The sequence below is a fragment of the Meles meles genome, chromosome 12 (genome assembly GCF_922984935.1).
Source record: "Meles meles chromosome 12, mMelMel3.1 paternal haplotype, whole genome shotgun sequence".
In the NCBI taxonomy this organism is placed as follows: Eukaryota; Metazoa; Chordata; class Mammalia; order Carnivora; family Mustelidae; genus Meles; species Meles meles.
Genome location: NC_060077.1, coordinates 1,842,488 through 1,859,419, shown reverse-complemented (window position 1 = coordinate 1,859,419; position 16,932 = coordinate 1,842,488). Strand labels below are relative to the sequence as shown.

The following is a 16,932-nucleotide window of genomic DNA, read 5'->3' as shown; positions in this document are numbered from 1 at the left end:
CCACCCATCCAGCCAATCATCCATCTGTCCACCTATCCACCCGACTGTCCATCCATCCATCTGTTCATCCATCCAACTGTCCACCTACACATCCATCCACCCACCCATCCACCCATCTATCTACCATCCATCCATCCATCGTCCACCTGTCCACCTGTCCAACTGTCCATCCATCCGTCTGTTCATCCATCCAACTGTCCATCCATCCATCTGTCCACCTACACATCCATCCACCCACCCATCCACCCATCTACCATCCATCCATCGTCCACCTGTCCATCTGTCCATCCATCCATCCATCCATCCATCCATCCATCCATCCATCCACTTGTCCATCTGTCCATGCATCCACCCCACCCATCCACCCTTCCAGTCTTCCATCTGTCAGTTACTGAGTACTTACTAAGCCAGAGACCAAAAAAGAGAAACCAGTAAGAAAAGAAAAGAGGAACTCTGGACTAAAAGCTAAAGCAACTCATTCATTGATTCCGCCATTCACTCCCTGGTTTTTCACTCAACAAACACTGGAGACGAATGAGGCCATGCACACCGGAGCCAGGTTCAAGGTCCCCTGCACGCCAGGACACGGCACACGTTAGCAGACACTGAGGCTATTATCTGGCACCCACTGTGTGTCCTGGAGCCTGTGGGGGAGGCAGGAAGTTGGGAAGAAATGCCAAGCTACAGAGGCAGGTGGAGAAAGGGCACAACCCGCAGGGGCTGGGACTGGCCAGCGGAGAGACGAAGTAAGGAAGAAAATAGATATTCCCCTGGTCGTTGGACAAACACCACTTGGACACCTACTGCGTGCTAGGTTTTAAGAGACGAAAGCTGGGAGCAGCGCTAGCCCGGGGGCCCCAGGAAGGGCAAGAATCCTCTCTGTTGTGTTCCCACCCACCCAGCGCCAGCGCACGTGGGGCACCGGAAGAACCTGTCCCAACGATCGAACAGAGGGTAGAGCAGAGAAAGACAGAAACAGATACAGCGGGGGAGTGGAGAAGGGAGGAGGGGAGCCGAGGGGGAACAGTGACGGCGGCGGGTCGGCGGGGGGAGACTGAGTCAGGAGGGGCTATAGGGGCAGAGAGAACCGGTAGCAGGCCAGGGGACGTGGACAGTTGCTCTCCTTCCTTCCTCGGCACCAGGCCGCATACTCCCCACCGGGGGCAAGGCTCCGCGCAGGGGAAGAGGTGCCCTCCTGAGATAGGGGCAAAGACTGGGAGAGCACCCAGACAGCCCCCATTTTATCTGCTCCTGAATTATGAGCTTGGAGCCAAAAAAATGAAATGAAAAGAACGCGCTCACCCCCACACCTCATCAGGTGGCATTCGGGGTCTCTTGAAGACCTCAGCTCCTCAGTGGCCACACCCCCAGTCCCTGCACAGCCCCTCTTGCGAGCTGTTGGCCCCATCTGGGGTAGGCGTTCAGTGAGGGCTTGAAGAAGGGGTTCCGAGGATGAGGAAAGGGAGACATGGAGCCCACCAGCTTCCAACAGGGCCCAAAAGGGATGGGGACCCTGGGGTGCTTTGCTGTCCTCTGAGCAGAGGTGAAACACACTATCCAGTAGCATGTAGGTGACCACAAGGCCTCATTCCTTGGCCACACATACCCCCTCTAGCCTCAGGTCCTGGTCCATGCACGTCACTCCCCTGGAACACCTTCCTCACCCCACATGGCCACTCCTGCTCATCCCTTAGTATGGGGTTGAAATACTGACTCCTCCCAGAAGCCCTCCTGGACTACCCATCAGTTCTTCTCTCTGCCCGCAGCATCTCTCCCAACCCAAACTGTACGTTCATGTGCCTATTTACTTGCTTATTACCTGTTTCACCCTCCAAAATGAAGGTGCCAGTGAAGGCTACTCAGGGTCCAAACTCAGTTGGAGCAGGATCTGGTGTGGCTCACCCCTAGAGCCACAGGGCCAACCACACTGCCTGGCACGTGGGCTGGGGTGGGGGGTGCTTGAGAAACACGCACTACACAAATCACTGACTCAGTAAATAAAGAAAGGGGATAGCTCCTGACTGAGCAAGGGCTTCGTCCAAGGGCATAAATGAGTCTGTGACCAGCAAGGGGGCCTGGCGGGGATCGGGCAACAACGGGCCATCTCCCGACTTCAAGACTGTCCTCTAGATACACAAAGAGGCCCGAGGGGGTTTGTTACGGGTTCTGGTGGGTGGGTGGCTGGAGGGATCACGGGTAGAGGGGTATGGACGGATGGACTGGATGAGTGGATGAGCAGGGGGAAAGACAGGTAACTGGAGGAAAGAATGGGTGGACGGTTGGATGATGGCTGAACAGACAAGTATGTGGAAAAGCGGAGAGGTGAGTGAACAGGTAGGCGAACGGGTGGACAGATGGGTGGATGGACTCGACACAGAGGAAACCCTTGGCCAGGCAGCCCGCGCTACTCACTCGATGACCTTCCTCCTCCACCGCTTGTTGTCACTGGGGTGGTGACGATAGGTGCCATAGTCAAAGAGCGAGTCCATGGGTGCTTTCTTGGGTCCCGGCACCACTGAGGACTCATACAGGGTGGACTCCAGGAGGTCGATGGGGTTGGGCACCCCCTTGCGAAAGGCCCCCTGAAACTTCATGCGTAAGTTCGGTCGTGCATCCCCGGGGGCGGCGGGGCGGCCAGGGTCAGCTGGGGAGAGGGAGGGGGAGCCATCCTCGCCCTCAAACAGGTTGGCCAGAGAAGACAGGGGGAAGGCCTCACCGCCGGGGGTGCCGCTCTCATCCACGGGGCTCTCGGCCACCTCCCCAGGCCCGGTGTGGGGACCTTCGCTGGGATCCGCCATGCCGACCCACGACCCGTCTGCACTGCTCAGCCTGCAAGACAACAGGAGGAGAGTCAGGCAGAGCCCGGCCAGGGGTGGGGGTCCGGGAAGCCCCATCCCATGTGGGCAAACAGCACTGCTGCCTGCGGCTTCCAAGCCACCGTTAATGACAGGGGTGCGGGGTGACCACTCCCAGATGGGGTTGGCTGCCGGCCCCAGGCAAGGGCTGCAACAGGAGCCTCTTTTAGGGACCTAGAAATGCAAATATGCCTCAGGTCCAACTACCCTGGGCATTAGGGGGAGGAAGAAGGGCCTCAGAGTCACCCCTAAGACCCCAAGCCTGGGGCCTGGGGCTTTACTCCTGCCCAACCTGGCCGGCTTCAGAGCCCCACAGAGCAGGTTCAAATCTGGGCACCACACTCAGCAACTGCGTGGCATTGGGCAAGTTGATTTCACGCCCTCAGTTTTCTCACCTGTAAAATGGGGGCATCCAAGGAGAGAACACGCATTCCCGTGGTCAGGCACTAACTAAAACATAACCATTAAATGCATGCTCTGGGCCCAGCAGGTGCTCAGAAAACACAGGTGTCAACCCACTGCGTAAGCCAGAGCTCCTCCATCTCTCCGAGCGCCCATCCTCATGTCTCCCCTTTTGCAGAACAGGACCCTAGACTATAGCTGACTTACTACAGTGCAAAACCCTGGTTCCCCTGGGCCAAATGCCCGTCCCTTCCCTCCCCTGTTGGTCTGACTAACTCCTACCCACCTGTGATCCAGCTCAATTGTCCCTTCCTCTGGGAAGCCCTCCCTGACCATCTGTCCATGGGACTAGTTCTATTCCTAGGCCCTGAGCACCAGGAGGCAGGGAATGCCTCTGTCTTGTTCACTCCTGCATCCCTAACACCTAGAAGGGTGCCACGTGGACAGAGGTGTGATGTGTTCCCATTTCTCAAATGGAGAAACTGGAGCTTTAAGAGGGGCCATCGCCCAGCTTCTAGGGAGAAGAGTTGGAATTGCACCCAGGTTTCCCTATCTCTGGGGCCGACAGTGAACCAGGAGCAAGGACAGGGAGGGGCAAGGCCCCACGGGCTGACTGGCAGGCTGCTGCCCTCTGCGGCCCACTGCTGGGCGGGCAGTGCTGAGCACTGAGGGCGAGTTTCCTGGAACTTGTGCCATCCCACCCGGCTGCAGGGAGGTGTCTGAAAAGCTCTCTTTTCTATGTCTTCCTCTCCCTGCCCAACACATGAGCAGAGAAGCAAATAAACACTGCTTCCCGCCTTGTTTGTTTTGTGACTGCTTGAGGGGAGACTAAGGCCAGAGAGGCAGGGGCACCGCCAGAGGCCTCTCTTGGTGGGTACAGAGGAACTTACAGAGGGTTCCCTCTCCTGCTGGGGACTGGCCCTTTTCTGGGCACCAGTGGGGAGGGAGAGGCTGGGCTCTGAAGTTACTCAGGCCTAGGCTCTAGGCTCAGCTGCTCCTGACAAGCAGTGTGACCTTGGGAAAGTCACTTCAGCTCCCTGAACCTCAGTTTCCTCCCCTTTAAACTGGGTGCAGGGGCGCCTGGGTGGCTCAGTCGGTGAAGCAGCCGACTCTTGGTTTTGGCTCAGGATGTGATCTCAGGGTCATGAGATCAAGCCTCGTGTTGGGCTGTGTGCTCAGAGGGCAGTCCGCTTGTCCCTTTCCCTTCCCCTTCTGCCCCTCCCCTCACTCTCTGTCTCTCTCTGAAAACAAATAAATAAAGTCTTTAAATAAAATAAGATAAAATAAAATGGGCGTAAAGGCAGCAGCATTTCATAGCCTTGTGGGAAGAATTCAGTGAGGTCAGGCATTTTCTGGGGCTTTGGACGAGTCTAATCGAAGGAGGAAGGAAGGGTTAGGAGCACGGGTGCTGAAATCAGACACACAGGGCTCCTGTCTCGGCCCTGGACTCCAGCAGCTGTGTGATGTGGGACAAATCACCTCCTTTCTCTGGGTCTCCCTTTCTCTCTCTGTAAAATCGGGGTGACCCCACATCTTCCTAGAGATCTTGGGAGGTGTCAGGTGGCTTTGTTCCGCAAGAATGAGGAGCATGCTAGGCAGGGACAGGAATCCACAGGGGTGCAGGCATGGGGGGAAGGTTGTGCTTCTAGGGGCACAGCTCTGCCCACCTCTCTGGGGACCTGCTGGGAGGGGAGGGAAGGCACTGAGGCACGTTCCTCTGCTGTCAACACCCTCCCAATGACCATACCTCTCTCCCCACTAGAGCCAGTGGGGAAATCTCCCGTTTCAGAGCGCTCCCAACCCCCCACCATTCCTGCACCCCATCTCCTTAAGGAACCCCAACACAGCCGGTACCCACGGTTTTGGAGGGCTCCACGATGAGGGGTCTAAATTCAGCCAAACCCAGGTTCAAATCTCCTCTCAGCCACTTGCTCCTTGCTCGTAGCCTTAGGCAAGGCACATGGGATCATTATTGGGTTTAATTATGATAAAGTCATAATTATGACAACGCACAGGGGAGACCCCGCTGCCCGGACCGATCTAGCCCAAGACATCAGCAGTGCTGAGGTCGGGGAACCTTGCCCTGGAGGGAGGTATGGCTCTCATTCCCATTTTACAGATGAGGATGCTGAGGGTCAGCGAGGCTGAGTGACTCGCCCAGGGCCACACAGCAGGCTAGTGGCAGAGCCCAGATCCAAATCCGAGCATTTGGCTGCCAATCTTGGGCTACCCTAAGCCCTGGGTTGACTGGGTCCCGCGTGGCCACCAGGCACCACATCAACCACTGACGGTATCTTGTTCAAGCTGCAAGAACGCTAGGAGCTAGGCATGATCCCCGCCAGCCCATGCCGGTCTCCCTGAGCCTCCGTTTCCCCACCTGTCAAATGAGGATGGTGCTGACTGTCTCCATCCGTCAGGGCTTCGGTGACATCAGGCTGATCACAGGCCTCTTGGGCTCCTAATGAAGCCCTGGCGAATGCTTCCATGGCCGTCATCACCATTGTGCGTGATACACAGCATGTTAACCTGCCTTCCTCACCCCCTCCCCACGCACAGGCACATGCAGAACTGTAGCCTGCTCCCCTCTGTGCCGGCCCACGAAAGCCTGGCCAACCAAGCTGGGCCCGGCTCCCATTTCACAGCTAAGGGTACGGAGGCCCCCAGAGGCCACCCAGGAGCAAATGGCCCTGAAGAAGGCTTCTTGGTCCCAAGCCTGGGCTCCTTCCACACCACCCACGCCGGTGTACACGCCAGGGAGCACATGCACACGTGTGCACACACGCACACGCACGCACTCATGCACAGCCCGCTCTGCTGCTCTCTCACCATTCTACCCCCAAACGCTACCCTGTCCTTTGCGGTCAGGAAAAGAGTTCCCTCCCTGTTCTAATTTGCCCTGTAGGCTGCTATTACATGTTCCAAACCCATGCCAGGCTTGGGACGGAAGGGGGTGTGGGCAGGGAAGAAAGGCGAAGAGTCCCCGTGGGCCTCATCAGGGCGGGAATATCATGTCTGCTTCTCCGTGTCTTTCCCCGCATGATGTGCACACACGTGTGCATGTGCCCATGGCGAGCCCCTGGGGGCTGTCTCTCCCAGAAGGCCTGCACAGCAGGCAGCTCCCAGCTGGCACCAGGGCCACCAGAGGCCCAGCGAAAGATGGGTATGCCTGAGTGGGAACTTCCCCACTCGCTGAGCGTCACTGAAACTACTCAATTTCACGTGTTGTTTTAAGCATTGAGCTTCGCTTCCGAACATAAAAACCAGATTGTGGTCCACACAGAGGGTGGCCGGACAGGATGAATGGAGGGGGATCGGAATCTCAGGGCCCAAGGAACAGGATTAGAAACCACTCCTCTAGGGGCGCCTGGGTGGCTCAGTGGGTTAAGCCGCTGCCTTCGGCTCTGGTCATGATCTCGGGGTCCTGGGATCGAGTCCCGCATCGGGCTCTCTGCTCAGCAGGGAGCCTGCTTCCCTCTTTCTCTCTCTCTCTGCCTGCCTCTCTATCTACTTGTGATCTCTCTCTGTCAAATAAATAAAATAAAATCTTTAAAAAAAAAAAAAAAAAGAAAGAAAGAAACCACTCCTCTATTCGTTTACTCGCCAAATGATTCCTGGAACCTACGGCATGCCAGCTACAGAGGACACGGAGTAAAACCCGGCCCATCTGGGGATGATCTTCTGGTGGGGGACAGATTAAACGGCTGGACAAAGCAAGGAGCAGTCATGTCCAGTGGTGCTCAGAGTGGTATAGACCAGAGGGGCTCAGGAGTGACTGGTTTAAGGCCTGCAGAGGTCCCGAGCATGGTGAGGAGACACAGTACTGACCCAGGGTCCCCAAGCCTCCCTCTCTGCCCCGACAGAGGCTCCAGGCTTTCCAGGAAAACAGCCAAAAGACACACATTGTGCTCTGACAGACCTGGGGACTCAGTTGGGGCAACCAAACCCACTCTCTACCCCGGGGGTCCCCCGGGAAGGAACTAGTGGGGCGTGGAAAGAGTGTGCATTTTGATCAGACAGATCAGGGGATCAACTCCCCCACCCACCGCTCTTGAGCTGTGTGACCTTGAGCAAGTGACTTAGCCTCTCTGTGCCTTGCCTTCCTCCCCTGTCCATGGGGATCTTAACTGGGTCGTTGTGCGAACTGTACAAGTCGAGTCAAGCCCCTGGCACAGAGGAAGCCGTCAGTAAACAGCGAACCACAAGCCCAAGTGAAAGGCAGGTCCCTTCTCTCTGAGAATCTCAGATCCAGTAGGGCTTGAGGTCTCCTGCGCCTTTCCCCTGCCCCCTCCTCATGCAGTGGGTGGAAGAAGGGGCCCATCCTCACCATTGCCTGTAGCTTTGCCTGATCTCATGGAAACTCTGGCACGTATTTGTCAAATCCCATCCTCCTGATTCCATGACCCAGGAAAGCTGCTTAAATCTGGTGGCAAGTTTGGGCGTGCAAAGCTGCTCTACCCCAGGGGGAAGAATTCCAGGGGGCTGGTTCCTCTCTGATCTCTCCCTCCTGGGATCAATTCGCCCCGATGGGCATCTGTTGAGTGCCACCTGTTTGCAGAGCACTCAGGGAAGCATAAAAGAATGGAACCTCACTAAAGAGTCTGGGGGGGAGAACATGGCTTTTCCCCCTCCAGATCTTTGCCAGGGCTGTCCCCACTTCCTCCCCCTGGCTGGGGCCCCTTGCTTGGGTCCCCTCTTCACAGACATCTCCTGTGAAAAGCCTCTCTAACCTCCAGTCTCAACCAGCTCCCTTGTTCATTCATAGAGCACTCCCTTTATGCGTGCCTCCCTTTATAGCCCCTGTGTGATTAAACTTGTACACTGACTTGTATTACTCCTTTAGTCACCTCTCTTCTCTGGAGGGTCAGCTCCACAGGGGAGGGACTACTGTGTACCTATTGTCTCCCCGGCTCCCAGCACCATGCTGGGGACAGAATGGGGCGTCTATAATATTTGTCACCTTGAACTGTAAGGCAGGAACCCTCTGAAGTCCCCAGAGGGTGCAGGCATGGGGAAGCAGCGTTACTCCCCCGACGGGGACACAGACAGGGACAGGGATGGGCTGCAAGGAGGGGCGGTCAGGACTGGGGCCTGACAGCTGGAATGAGGGCAGCAGGGTCCAATGAGAAAATGCAGGGGGCGTGGGGAACAGCCTGGGCTGAGGCACTGGGACAAAGAAGGCAGAGGAAGAAAAGACTGGTGAGTGGGTGGGGGATGCGTAGGTGGGTGGGAAGCAAGTAGACCTCAGGGGAGGTGTGGGGCTCCCAAATGGACCCAGGGCACTTCCTCCTCCCTCCATCTTGAGGCTCTGTGCCCAATCTGTGGGGCTCCCACTTCCTGCGGTCCCCTGGAATAAACAAGACTGCAAGCACCTGTCATTCCCGGTCAGTCTTGGAGGGGCGGTGTGGGTGAGGAAGGGGTTAGGAAAACGGGGATCCCACAGAGACAACACCAGCTCTGTCCAACTGCCCCCCCGACCTTCCCAGCAAGGAAACTGAGGCTAAGAGAGGCAGGGTCACTCCAACAGTGTTGGCCAGCTCCTGAGGGGGAGGACCAGGAGTCACACCTATGTGGTCCCCAGGATCTGTGACTCCAATGGACACCGGACAAGGACTGGGGACTCCGGAAGGGAAGGGTGGAAGCAGGGGTTGGAGGAAGGGGTGCCGGATGGCTGGCGGGGACCACAGGCCCCCGAGGCAGATGGCCGGCTCCCCAGCTGTGTGGCCCTGGGCAAGTCCCCTGGCCTTCCTGTGCCTCGGTTTCCCCACCTCTATGAGGTGATGGTCAGAGCACCTACTCCAGGGACTGCTGTGGGCTTAAATGAGAGAAATGTATAAAATTCTCAGCGCAGGACCTGGGGGAGAATGCATGCTCCGTACAGAATGGCTGTGGTTAACATTGTCGGTACCACTGTATTATTACTACGACTATTACTACTATTACTATTTTTATTAATTCTTGTCAGAGGGCAGAGGAACAAAGAGACAGAGGACCAAGGAAGGTATGCCTGCCCGGGAGGGCGAAGTGGCGGGGCCCAGAGCCTGGGACCACAGCCTCCTCCGAGTGGCCACGGCTGGGAGCAGCGGGCTGGGAGCTCAGCCTCTTGGTCAGGCGACGCCCGCTGCCTGCCAGGCTGCTTGAGGCTCCCTGGCTCCCTGGGGGTGGCGGGGGGCATCCCGCCATGCCAGGCACCTTCCCCAGCCAGCCTGTGTTTATCTAGCAGGTCTCGGCCCAGCCCGCTTCCTGTTTGCTGCACAGTGGCTGCCTGTCCGGGACACACAGAGCCCCAGTGTCCTGGCATCCCCCTCACACCCGGGAGAGTGCCCCCCTCAAGCTCACACCACCCAGGCGGGGCACTCACCCAGGGTGAGTCACCAGGCCCCACAGAGGGCAAGGCTGGTGTGGCCACTGCAGGTCCTCCCTGGGACATCATGCAGGTCCTTGGCTGGAGGGGCTCCGACCACGTGCGCAGACACCATTGTGAGCTTTCTCGGGCGGCCATTCACTTTCGAGGGCCCCGCGCCCTGGGAAGGAGCCCCCCAGAGGTAGTGCGGCTCGGGGCTTTCAAGAGCATGTACCATGCAACCCAGAAGGCCATACGCTGTGGGATTCCATTTAAAGAAATGTCCAGAATGGGCAAATGCATGGAAACACACAGATGATTCGTGGTTCCAAGAGCTGGGAGGGAGTATGGGGATGGTGACTGCTATGGGTCCGGAGTTTCTTTTGGGGGGTATGAAAATGCACTGGAACCAGAGAGTGGGAATGTCTGTCTAACTCTGAACACAGTAAAAAACAAAACAAACAAACAAAACCCGAAAAAATGAAAAAGCAAACAAACAAACAAAAACCTACTGAATTGTACACTTTGAAAGGGTGAATGGTATGGTGTGTGATTTACATCTTGATATCCCTGCCTGGCCGGGTGACCTTGGGCAAGTGGCTTCCTTGCCCTGAGCCTCAGTTTCCTCGGCACAACATGGGAATGTCCTGAGTACTGTAAAGGGTCCAGCACGGGGTCTAACCCAAAGCAGAGGCCCTCCCTGTCCCAGGACGCTCTGCCTCCTTCCGCGGCCTCACCCCCTCCCCTCAGAGCACAGCTACAGGATTCCACCCAATGTTCAGCCCAGGAGGTGGAAGCCTTCGAGAACTCAGGACTCCCTTCTCTCTGGCCCAGCCCCTCTCCCAGAGGATAGTCAAGCCCCAGAAACTCCCAGAGGGGATTTTCTAGCCTCAGGAATGGCTTGACCCATGTTCTATTTCCCACCTGCCCCTCTCAGGCTGGGTGGCCTTGAGCAAGTACCTTCTCTCTAGACTCATCTGTAAAATGGGGGGAATATAGACCTCTACCCATATTTGCTTTAGAATTTCTTGTTGTACCATACAGTCAAGCTTTAAATTAAAGAATAAAAGGACAGCTCCTGCCCCAAAGGGCTGATACAAGGATTGAATGAGATTATTCAAGAGTTTGGGACCGTTGCTGGTGCCTAATAAGTGCTCAACAAGGAGTATTTGTTTTGGGGTGGATTGTGAACATACCCTCCGTTCACAGCTGGAGAGATGAGGCCCAGAGAGGGCATGGCGGACTGGGCTCTGGGACCCAGACTTCCTGGCTCCAAGGCCAGGGCCAGTGACGATGCCCAGAGACCTTACCTTCTAAAAGAGTTTTCTCACCCGACATGACCCCCTCTCGCCATCTTGGGGAGGCTGTCAGGACGGGCATGGCCTTGTTTCCCAGCTGGGAGGCTGAGTCCCAGAGGGGACAGAGGAGTGAGCAGATCCCCAGGGAGTGAATGGGTCCATCAGGAGCCCAGGAAGGAAGCTGAAGCAGCAGAAAAAATGGTTTGAGACCCTCTCTCTGCCCCAGCCCACCCTTCCACTAGCCTATGCCAACAGCAGGCTCTGTCTCTGGGTAACTGCTTAAAATTGTGGCTGAGGCTCATGCCTGAAATCCCACCATTAGCAGGGTCTGCCCTCATCAGAACATTCCACACATCCCCTTCTCTCTGTCCTAATCCAAGTAATGAATCCAGAAGTCAGATATTATCGTCTCCATTCTCAGATGTTTAAACTAAGTCCTGGGGGAACAGAGGCGGGCGGCTAGCCACCCAACACCTCCCCTGCACTGATCACATGTGCATTCGCCCCTCATCTGAGATAGGCATTGTCATCGTCCTCATGTCACGCAGGCACCAACTGAGGCTTGGATAGACGAGGGACGCAGCCGAGGTCACAACTCAACGAGAAGGGAATGTGGCTAGGGTTCCAACCATCGGCTTAGAAACCCATGTCTGTTCACCGCTTCGGGGTCTCTGAAGCCCTCTCTCCGGGGCCACCCTCTTCTAAACACCACCACCGCGCCCCCCCCTCCCAGAGCTCAGCAGGCAGCTGGTGCAGTGGGAAGGAGCTGGGGCGCTGTAGACAGACACACTTGGAGTTTGAATCTTGGCTCTGCTGCCTTGTAGCTGTGGGATCCCCAACAGGTCACATCACCTCTCTGAGCCTCCATTTCTTCATCTTTAATAGGGAGCTAAGCACAGCACCCTCCCCTGGGTCACTTGGTCATGGTGGGCATCAGAGCCTCACACAGTGCGGCCCCGAGGACTGCGTGGGGCATGATGGGAGCTCTTCTGTTCCTGTTCCTGCTGAGTGCCCAGGGCCTAGAACACAGCCTGGCACTTAGTAGCTGCTCAAGATAGACTTGCCGAATGAATGAATGAACTCACAGACGCAAATGAACCTTTTTGTCCAATGAACCAGTTCACTGGCTAACTAACTTCCTCTCTCCCAACCTTCAACAGCTCATTTATGGTGCAACTACTATGTGCTGGGCTCCCTGACCTGTGAGACCCACATCCCGCCATGAGGGTGACAGTGAGCATGAACCCATTTTGCAGAAGAGGAAATGGAGGCTCAAGGAGACCAGGACACTCGCCCAAGCCCACTTGGTCTCCGAGCCAAGTAGGGGCTTTCTGCTGATGCCCCTGCCTTGTTGAGATATCTGTCTGTTCAATCATTCCTTCCTTCATTCGCTCTGTCTACCGGTATTCCCGAGCTCCTTATCTTTGCAAGGGGAGACAGGAGGGTCCACTGGGTCCCCCTGGCCTGAGGTCAACTGGCCCCTTGCCCGGTGGGGTCTCCCCTGAGCCTGTGGGGCCCACTCGGGGCATGCAGTGGAAGTCTGCCCCCCCCATCACACACATGGGGAGCTGTCCCAGAGGTGGTCAGGCCTCCCGGTCATCTGGGTGGAACCCAGGCCACTCCACCTCAGGGAAAAACAGGCACCTGGGAGACTGAGGAGCCCTTTGTGCAGAGGGGAGTCAGGGAGGGCAGCAGGCAGGGCGGGTGGCCATTACTCACCACCCAAAGAAAAATAAGAGTATGCCCATTTGGTCAATGGCTTGCCTGTCTGCCCTCCCCCCGCCCCCAGTTCCACCCTCCTCCTTCTGCCGCCTTTCCTATCCTCTGATCTCATCAGGAGCAGACCCAAGAGCATTTATGGAGAGCTTCCTATGGCCCTGGTGCAGTGTCTGGCCCTCCCTCGCCAATGAAGAAACTTGCTCAGAGAGGCGGGGTGACCTACTTGGGGTCACACAGCCAGCTGTGGCCAGGGGCTCGGGACAGAAAGGGGAAGCCAGTGATCAGGAAGGGGCTCCGCGGCAGGAAGGAAGTTGGAGTCATAGTGAAAGTAGGGGGCTGGCCTCTCTTCCTCATTCCTGTTCAGCCAGAGTGTCAGGACCCAGGGGAAACCCAGGCAAAGGGAGTCCAGGCTGGGGCCAGAACAGCGGCCAGAATTACCCAAGTCCCCCTCCAGCAGACAGAGCTCAGACCTCCAGCAAATCCCAGGCTGCAACCCCAAGAAGAGAGAGGTTAAGCTACCTTCCAAGGTCACACAGCAGCAAGTGGCAGAACTGGACCAAGGTGGGTCAGACTCCAAGGTAGAAGTTCTTCAGGGACCCAAGGGGACCAGAGTCATTCAGATCCGGCTTCCAGATCCAGCTCTGCCAGGATCCCTGAGTAAATTGCTTCGCCCTTGAAGACTCAGTTTCCCCAGCCATAAAATGAGATCCAGCCTTCCTGCCTCTGCCCACCTGCAGTGGGGGCCAGGCTGTGACAGCACCAAGATGAGCATCATGTGACAGACACTGGCTATCCACTAAACGATTAGCTAAGTATGAAACGTTGACTGCTCCTGGCACTCAGTCAAGGCCTGTAAATATCTCATGGCTGAAAAGGCATCGTCCTTTGTCCAAATGCAAGTCTAGCTTTGCCCCTGCTCCCTTCTGCCTGCCTGCCTGGTACAGGGGGGCTCTCACAGGCTGCCACTGGGATGAGCTGGAGGAAAGCATGTCCAGGAAAAGGCCAGGGAAACAGAACGAGGAAGAGGACAGTGCTTCGGAGCTCCACCTGTGCGCCTCGGACTGTCTTGGCAAAGCGGGAACCGAAAGCGCCATTTGACAGACAAGGAAACTGAGGCTCAGAGAGGCCTGGTGACTTGCCTGAGCTTCCCTTGGGAGGAAGCAGCTGACCTAGGACTTAAGGTGGGGCCTGCCTGAGCCACCAGGGTTCTCTCTCTGTCTACACTGCAGTCTCTTCCCCCCATGACCCCAGGTCAGGACAAATGGGGACAGGCCACCTTGGAAGTTAAGGGTGTGGATTTTGGAATCAGGTGAACAGAGTTCAGATCCCAGCTCTGTCCCTCCCCAACTAAAAGACCCTGCAGCAAGCCACTTCACTACCCAGACCTCAGTTCCTCCCTCTCAAAAATGGGTACAATTATAGTTTTGTCTCCAAATGTACTAAGAGTGTTTGGGCCAGGGCCTGGCACATAAGAAGTGCTCACTAAATGCTCACGACCATCATAAGGACCACGAATGCAACCCAGGCCTGGCTAAAGCGAGGCAGAACATTGCACCCAGTGCTCCGAGCACCTGCTGCGGGGCCCAGACCCATAAGTATCTCGGGAGATCGGAATTAATCTTTAACAGGTGAATTCCGCTCTAAATGGGTAAGCATTCCAGAAGGCCTGCCGGCATGCAGTTTTCTCTTGGCTCCCCAGATCTGGTGTGTGACAAGAAGTGGAGCCAGGGATTTGGGGAGGGGCCTAGGGCGTCTTTCCCAGGGGGGAAACTGAGGCAGACAGCAGGTCAGGGGCCTGTGAGGGGTCAAGATGGCCACTCACACAAACTCCCCCTCCATCCAAGGAACAGATGACGAAGCTCAAAGGACTCGGGCCCTCTCACAAACAATGTGTCCAGTCCCTGCACTGGCAGTAGATATTATGGCGCACCTGCCCTGTGCCAGGCCCCATGAAACCAGCTCTCGAGTGGGTCTCTCCCTCCTAGGTCTCCTGCTGGCTGCGCCTCTCCAGTCGCCAACCTGTGCCTCACGTCTCCTGTCTGAATGACTTCCCCAGCCTGGAGTCCTGCCTCATTGCCTGGCCCCCACTACCCTCAGCCAGAGGGACCCTTCCAGACCACACACCCAGCATGTCCCTCCCAGCCTGGTCTTCAGGGCTTCTGGGTCTAATCCAGCCCCTGCCTGCCCGATCCCTTGTCCTTCCCGTCCACATCACACATTCCAGGCCCAAAGAACCATGTCTTGGCTCTACAAAGTCTAGTTTTACCTACCTGGCAACAGGTAGTGCCCTTCCTTTGCTAGTACCCTTCCCTTTATCTGAATGCCTTTCCCCTAGTCTGCATTTACTCTTGGAGGTATGGCTCAACCCCCCACCTGGATCAAGCCCTCCCTGATCCCTTCCCGGACTGCTGTCTCACCCCACAGTCTTCTCTCCTGGCTCCCATTCATTCAACAGCATACATTTGCAAAGCATTTACTACACCTGCTCACCTTGCCAGGTGCCCACAGGCAGAAGCAGCCGAGGCCCGCTCCCACCAGGTGAGGCAGCAGAGGCTCCCTGTGACCCCCTCCCCAGCAGTAAGGCTCCAGATTTCTCCAAGGGAGCCCCAGGCACCTTTTCAGAAGCTCTCACCCTCACGCCCTTGCCCTCAGGCAACATTCCCTACACCTGGGAACACTCCACGCCAAAGGACGCCCCCTCCATCTTACACCCCTGACCCTGACTGGTCTAGGAGAGCCATCTGCCATTTGTTTTGGGAGCCCCTCCCCCTCCGATTTACCAACAAAGTTTGGAAAGAGGGGTTCCCCACTGTTATTCAAACAGAATGAACTAGGGAAATGAGGGAATGACCAATTAGCATTAAGAAGCCCAGGCTGGTGCTGAGCTTGGCCATCTGTCCTCACCACATCCCTGGGGTAGCTCTCAGTCCACCCGCATTTCAGGGACTGACCCAAAGTCACTCAGCAGCAAGGAGGAACGGGGGCCACACAGGCCCCACTTCTAACCCCACAGGTGACCCGGACCTGACCCTTCTCCTTGACTTCTCTAAAGAGACCTCCTTTTCACCTTCCTCCCTGGTGGTCAAGGAGTTACCCCCCACCCCCGCCCGTTCTTCGCCCCTGGATAAAGTGGCAAAGCTTAAATCCTCCAGCAGTTCTTAGCGTCCCCAGAACGCAGTCACACACGACATCGTGCATCCCCAGCCCCAGCAGAGCCCTCAAAGGCACAATCCCTCCCCTATAACTCACAGGGCACCCCTGGGCACCAGGCAGGGAGGACTCTGGAGCCTGACAGCCCTGGGTTTAAATTCTACTCGGTCGCATCCCCCACCTCAGCCTCAGCTTTCCCATCTGCAGACCGGGAAGTCCAGTGGAGGGCCAGGCTGGGGCTGGGCCAGGCGGGGGTGGCAGGGAGCTCCAGGGGCATGTGGTTGGTATCTCCAGGCAAGTGGGGAGTGTGGGAGGTCTCTCTCTGCCCTCCCAGACCTCCCCGGAGTCTAGAGGCCGAGGTGGAGGTTAAAGATTGTCCTGCCTCTTGGGGGAAGAGCCATCTCTGGGCCTAACGAAGGCTAACTAAGAAGTGGGCTTTGCAAGTTCCAGACTTCCAGTTCCCTCCTGCTTGCTTCCCGGTAGAGGGCACCTTCCACTCGCCCCCAAAATGGGGGTGCCCACAAGGTGGGCTGCAGGGCCTCCTAACTTTGGGTTCCTGGGCTTGGATCTCGAGGACTCCGGGACCTCCAGGACTCCGGGACCTCCCTCCCGCAGACTCGCGACCCCAAGGCCCACGACCGCGCCCATTTCACAAGTGATAAAACTAAAGCCCAGAGTGGGGTAGGGGGTTGGCGGCCCAAGGGCACCCGGCGGGGTGGCAGCAGCTGGCGGGACCCCAGGCCTCCCTCCCGAGCACCGAGCTCGGACCTTGGAACCTCGGAGACGTCGCCAGGGGAGCGAGAGGACCTTAGCTGAGCATGCCTTCCCGGGATCCCTCACCCCGAGGGCCCAAGCCCCGCTCACCTCCAGGACCGCGCGGCGCTTCCTGAATCCCGGCCGAACGGCGCCCGCCCGCCCGGAGCGACTCTCCTCCCCCGGCTCAGGTTCCAGCGCCGCGCGCCGCCCCCGACTGCCCCCGCCCCGCCGATCGCCATGTCTGCTGGGGCGGGGGCGGACTCGGGCCCCCCTCCCGGGAAGCGGGGCGTCGCGATCATCGCGGCCCGAGAGCCCTGGCGCTTCCCGGGGTGGGCTCCGCTTGGGACCCTGAATTCCCTCCGGGGCTCTTGATCCCGCTACCCTGGGGCTGCCTCCCCTCTGGTAACGGGCG

At 57.3% G+C, this 16,932-nt stretch overlaps 1 protein-coding gene across 2 annotated transcripts in view; it reads right to left on the bottom strand.

The window, feature by feature from the left end:
* Positions 1–16,721, bottom strand: part of TRPV4 (transient receptor potential cation channel subfamily V member 4) — a 34,409-nt gene extending 17,688 nt beyond the window's left edge. Inside the window, exons 1-2 of one of the 2 annotated variants that reach the window (XM_046026106.1) lie at positions 16,629–16,721; positions 2,413–2,829 (exon numbers count right to left, since the gene is read on the bottom strand). In XM_046026106.1, coding sequence (XP_045882062.1) covers positions 2,413–2,798 — 386 coding nt within the window. In that variant the 5' untranslated portion in view covers positions 2,799–2,829; positions 16,629–16,721. Of the gene's footprint in view, positions 1–2,412; positions 2,830–15,945; positions 16,018–16,628 lie in introns of those variants that run through there. The other variant, XM_046026105.1, reaches the window with a different exon arrangement.
* Positions 16,722–16,932: the final 211 nt, after the last annotated feature.